This window comes from Charadrius vociferus, unplaced genomic scaffold (assembly GCF_000708025.1).
Source record: "Charadrius vociferus isolate BGI_N301 unplaced genomic scaffold, ASM70802v2 scaffold650, whole genome shotgun sequence".
Lineage (NCBI taxonomy): Eukaryota > Metazoa > Chordata > Aves > Charadriiformes > Charadriidae > Charadrius > Charadrius vociferus.
The window spans coordinates 3,397,186-3,403,185 of NW_009646736.1; the positions used below are offsets into that span (position 1 = coordinate 3,397,186).

The following is a 6,000-nucleotide window of genomic DNA, read 5'->3' on the forward strand; positions in this document are numbered from 1 at the left end:
TGTCTGGCTGGTATGTAATTTCAAGGTGTCTGTGGACGGTGTACTTTATAATTCCCCCATGTCCTCACGCTACATCACTGGGAGAAGCATGACGCCTCCTCCTTTCCCCTGAGATAACAACCAGGAGGAGGCCACACGGTTTAAACTGATGTACAGTTGTGTTTTGTAGAAACACCGGGGAGATCAGGCCAGCCTTGCTTATTCTCACTTCCCCCTTGCAATTGTTATCTGTGTGCTACATTCTGGTTAGTTTTAAGAGGATCTCATCTAAGCCTGTGACTTGGACATTGTGCAGCCTTTGCAGTTGGCACAAAGTGCCACATGATCACCTACATATTTGCAATGCAAGTAAATAAACAGTTTGACACACAAACATGTTTTCGTCCAAAAACCCTCTTCTCTGTTGAAAACAAGGTATTTGTAAAACTGTATTAGTTTGGATGAACTCTTGGTGAAGGGTATGGAATACTCTCCTGCTAGCTCTTCTAGGGATAGCTGTAATCATTCACTGCTGCATTCTGCAACCCAGGTATCTGCCAGGAAGACCATGGACCTTTAGGGTTCCAAGCTTTCTTCCACGGCTGGTAACGCATGAAAGCCAATGACATAGCCAGATACCACAGACCTGGACATTACTTATCTACTTCCTTTACAAGTGTCACTTTCTTAGTAAATTTTTCCTTTTCCAAAACAGAACAAATTTTTCAGATATTGTGAACTTCTCCCTTTTAATCAGCAATAAATCAGATTATCTTTGTCAGGAATAAGCATTAATACAACGAAATTCAGAACTCTTTCAAAGTACCCAACTGTCCTCAAGCTGCACTCGCTGTAACATATTAATAGGTCAGACTAACAGAATAAAACCATCGTTACCTTGCCTACAAACAGCCGTAGGGCAGCAAAGACGTGCTTGAGAGCTGCTGCCGACTGGTTGATTTGCAAAAAGAGCATGTGTGTGTCAAAGACTTTCTTCATCAATGCATTCTGGCAATCAGATTGCTGGAGCTGCCTCTGAAAGGTTCACAGACAATACAGGACATTCTAGTTACTAAAGTGAAAAAAAGAGAAGAAGGATCTGCTGGACTTTACATTGTAGTGTTCCTAGGGAGATGCTTTCTTCACTGTAAAATCTCTGCGGATGAGGCACTCCCAGCTTGCTGCAGACTCTTTTTACCTGGCAGTTTTTCAAGAACAGCACTTCCCTATGCTTGTACTCCTACTTGAGGACGGTACACACTAGATTTAAGGGCTAGGGTGGTAGAAAGGAAACACTAAATCTAAAAGGAGCTGCCTGCTGTATTGTAGCTGTGAGACCTTCAGCAAGTCATCTGGGCCAATATTCATAGAGCAATTTTTAAAGAGGCAGAGGATCCACCTGCAGACTCGAAGAGCTATAGATGATAAGCAGTTTGGAAATCCTTTGTCTAAAATCTCCGAAATCTAGTGGGATAATCATGATTCAGAAAAGCTGACGTATTAGTAAATGTGCCACACTTTCATGCAGAGCAGGGCTGTATATAGCCTTGGATACACAGGATGCTGCTCTTCCACATCCTTTTATTCAGTTCGGGTACTATGAGCCAATTCCTTCATAAAATACCTTCGCTGAGGACTGGCATATCTTATTTCCTTATCCTGCTGTCTCGGGCATTTCAAATTTTCTGTGGGCCTGCTCCAGGCTTTCCTTCCACCACACATCCCACATGGCACCAGTTCAAGCAGAAAATGAAACCGCAAAACATACCTGGTGATTCAGAGTGTAAAGACACAACAGGTCAAGGATTGTGAGGGAAACTTCTGTGGCAATGTTTGCCTCCGTGTCTACGTACTGTACAATGTCCGTTTCATTGGAGCTGCCTGCAACATACAAAAAGCAAGATGACAAACAATCTTCTGAGTGTAAAGATGATACAATCTGCAATCTGGTCATTAAGCCTCAGTACAGTAGAGATGGGGACCTAACTGTACATTTAACCAAAGGGGTATTTTGAAGAAAACTGCTCACAGGAGATGAAAGGGAAGGGAATTTGAGTCAACTTTTACCAGCTGCACCAGAGATGTAAGTATATTCTTTCATTGTTTCTGTTCGTCCTCAAAGGAGGAGAGAAACCTAATTGGAAGTGGGATAGATGACTTTGATCTCATCGTTTAAAGAACCTTCTGTCATGAAAAGGTCACTTTTATTGCTAGAGCTAATAAATGTAATATAAGGTACATAATCATAGATGGAAGAGATACTAGGAAGGGGGGAATATCTTGTCATTAAGGCTATTTAAATGTGTCAGGTTATTGTAATTAATTTTGTTTCCAAATGAACTTTGACCAAATTTAAGCTCAGATTTCTTAGTCTCCTGAAAAAAAAAGGAAGAGTCAGCAGCTCTATTCATAGAATCATAGAATGGTTTAGGTTGGAAAGGACCTTGAAGATCATCGAGTTCCAACCCCCCTGTCATGGACAGGGACACCTCCCACTAGACCAGGTTGCCCAAGGCCACGTCCAGCCTGGCCTTGAACACCTCCAGGGATGGGGCCTCAACAACCTCTCTGGGCAACCTGTGCCAGTGCCTTACCACCCTTAAAGTTCATGTTTAGGCTCTTCCCTTCAGGCTGTCTTTCACTGGCACTCATGAAAACAGATTTGATTGTACAGAGCCTGGTCCAAAACCCATAGAATTCCGGAGGGAAGTAAATAATTTTTTGTACTTACTTGCAGTGCTGCTGTCTATCATCTGCAAGAGTTTGGGGTTAGAAAGTGCATTTTTGCCACGGATTATTGGTAATGTTTGAGATCTGTGATGCTTGTGGCCATCGTGACTAGAAGTAGAATGCATCCTGAAATTTAAAAGTACCATTAAAAAACAGAAACAAGGAATAAACTACCATGCCTATACAGAATTTTTCCATGTCAGTTAGAATTTTCTGCAGTACTTCTCAAAGGCTAAGTTAAACGAACTGCTGGAAAATTTTTCAGAGAAACAAAGACGAATAAGAAAGTTAGTGAGGTGGACAAAATAAACAGACATGCTGTGATTTCTTGAGATCACAGGAGAGAAAACACACATTGAGCACTGAAAAAAAGCATCATCTTAAATAGCTGGCTGATGTTTAGGAAACTGCCTTGGAGTAAAGAGAAACTGAGATGAGTTCTGTTAACTCAAAATAGAAGAAAAATGTATCCTGTTCAGGAAAGAACTAATACAGCTTTTATGAGGGAAAAACCCCACAAAGACAACAAACTGACAATGACAGTAAAAATATGTGGATGCACTTCTGTGTTCTTTTAACACTCTTTGATGCTGACAAACACATCATTAATTTATAATGAGAAGCTTAGAAGTAAAATACCAATGCTTATCATAATTTTTGAAAGGATTTTGAATTTGTAACCACTATAGAATTCAGCAAGATTTAACATCCCTCAAAATTCAGGTCACTTATTGAAATATTCTTTTCTTTAATTTCTTTAAAAAATGTAGCTTCCTAAATTTGCATAATTTAAAAATAGTTTAGGACAGAATTACTTCCTGCACCTAGCTAAACCTTCTTTTATCTTGGTTATTTTTGCAAAAATAATTCAGAAAATTAACATTGCAGATTTAAAAAAAGAAAAAGTTCCCAACGCAGGCATGGAATTGATGGCCAGACTTTTGCCAATCAATGGGATAGTCTTCCATTAATGTTCACAGTGGAAGGATTTGGGTGGACATCCTGGCAAACTAATGGATTTAGAATATGTGGAAATTTATCTCAAAGGGTTTTTTTTGGGGTGGGGTGGAAAGTCTGGTTTCATATGAGCATTTCAGCAAACTGAAATACATAAATATGAGTGCAAGTTAGACCTGATCACCAGAAATACTTCAACTCTCAACTCATCATCAAAAAATGGTCTACGTAACAACAGGCAAAACAAATAGCCATTTGGACAACAAATGCTGATCTGTGAGAGGGCAAAGTGTGAAGGCCTTGGAGACAGCAGAAATGTGACTTTATTTTCTGGGTTGCCACCATGTTGGTTGATTTGCAAACATGCAACAACACAGTCTCCTAAAGGCTGTTTCTCAGTTCCAGATGGGGTAATAAAATCAGTGCTGCTTCTTAAAAACTGCACAGTGGAGGAATAAAGAAAGAAATACGGCAGAGAAAGCATCTTTGTTCCCATGTTCCATTCCAAGATAAATGCTTGTAACGGTAAGCACATTCTAGCTATACATAAATGAGAAAAGTCAATGATCCAGGCTCATGAGGAAGGAGGACTTTCTCACCATGCTCTTAGACATAAGCACAAGCTGCACAGAATCAAAAGGTTGCTTTCTCTCTAGAGTTTTACATTATTAACATGAAAAGGGTCCCACTTTGCCCTGAAAGGATCAAAAAGATTATTAAAAATGCGCTGCACCTGCAGCTTATTACCGTGCAGTCCATGAAAATGATTAAATCTTGCAATGTTTGGACTAGGAAGACGGAGGAAAAAAAGACTAGGAAAGAAAGATTTTCTGACTAGCAACATGGACATAACAGTATAGGATTATGCTACACTTCAAAGCATGGAAGTAAAAATACGGGTGTCAAGCAAACCTACTCTTAAGTTTGACTTTGTGCTGCCAGATACTTCCCACTCTGCAACCCCAGGTTATTGGGGAGAAACAAATCCCCTGATGCTGTAAATGCATCTACAGATATTTACCCCTAAAGCAGAAGGATTCCATGAAACCATAAGGTTGCAGACCTATGAACTCCTTCGGGTTGGGGAAAACTGGATTATCTTTTGGATACAAATCTGAGTTGAAAACAACAGCTGCTGTTCCTGCAATACTTAACAATATTGACAGTAACTAATGATTCTTCTGAACATAACATTTTAAACAACAGCTTGTAAGTCAAGGTGAAGTTAGAGGGACTCAATTCTTTTACTGTTTATGGCTTTGGGGGCTCCAAAATGTGACACGTGTTGTGTCAACCTCTTTTCAGTCAACGCTGGGACAGTGTACAAGGGCTGGAGGATGACAACAAAGACTGTGGTTTTACAGGAGTTAATAATACAACATGTCATTACCATTGCGAGAGCAGACCTGACGATGCCTGGCCAGAGGAGTTCGAACCTTTAAGGGTTCCATTATTCTGGGTGGCCTGAACAAACTTAAAAGCAGCAGCAATTTTCCTGTTGAGAGAAAATAACTGTTAATCTGTTATAGAACGCGACATTGATTTTGCCATGCCTCTGAAGAATAAATACAGGCCTGACAAAACCTGCCACAGAGTGTGAACTGGTTCATCTGGTGACCTTTCGTTTTTCCACAGTATGACATACAGACAAGTTCACAGCGGTAACATTAAATTAAAAATGAAACATCAACTGAGACAAAGCGTGCATTTCACATTTCACAGAGGGAACACGATCTCATGCTTTTTCAGAGAATGGGTAGAGACAGAAGACTTTATTTATTGCTGTGGAACATTTATCTATGCCCATAAAAACTATTCTTTCCATTAAATGGATGGAAAATACAGTGTTCAAATTCCTTTGTTTGGCACATGCGCAGAAATATGTTTGAGAATGGCCCAGTATTTTGGGTTATAAATGTAATAGCAGTTTTCATATCATCACATGCAATTAATCTTTTACACCAGGCATGTACTCAGATGTCCAGAACATCATGATAACATTGTTCGCATAAAAGAAAGAAATGAAGCATACATTGGCTTCAGTATGTCACATGATGCTTTCAGGAGAAAACCGATAGATACACTGTTAACCTCATTTAAGCCTACTGTAATGCAGTAACATTTAAATACTGTAACATGCAGTCTATAACCAGAGAATTACCTTACAATATTGCGTTTTCCTAGATATCTGAAATTTTGCAGACAAACCCTGAAAGATAAAAGAACACATTTTATGTCTATTAATGGCTTCCTAATTACGAAAAAATGCTGAATCTTCGTGCCTTGAAGAGACCTGTGGCATATACACCTTCTAGCAAACAAACAGAATAGAAC

At 39.6% G+C, this 6,000-nt stretch overlaps 1 protein-coding gene across 1 annotated transcript in view; it reads right to left on the bottom strand.

Moving 5' to 3' along the window:
• DOCK10 (dedicator of cytokinesis 10) overlaps positions 1 to 6,000 on the bottom strand; it is a 136,324-nt gene that overhangs the window by 22,762 nt on the left and 107,562 nt on the right. Inside the window, exons 34-37 of the mRNA XM_009890246.1 lie at positions 5,057 to 5,161; positions 2,707 to 2,835; positions 1,748 to 1,856; positions 877 to 1,014 (exon numbers count right to left, since the gene is read on the bottom strand). Coding sequence (XP_009888548.1) covers positions 877 to 1,014; positions 1,748 to 1,856; positions 2,707 to 2,835; positions 5,057 to 5,161 — 481 coding nt within the window. The remainder of the gene's footprint in view (positions 1 to 876; positions 1,015 to 1,747; positions 1,857 to 2,706; positions 2,836 to 5,056; positions 5,162 to 6,000) is intronic.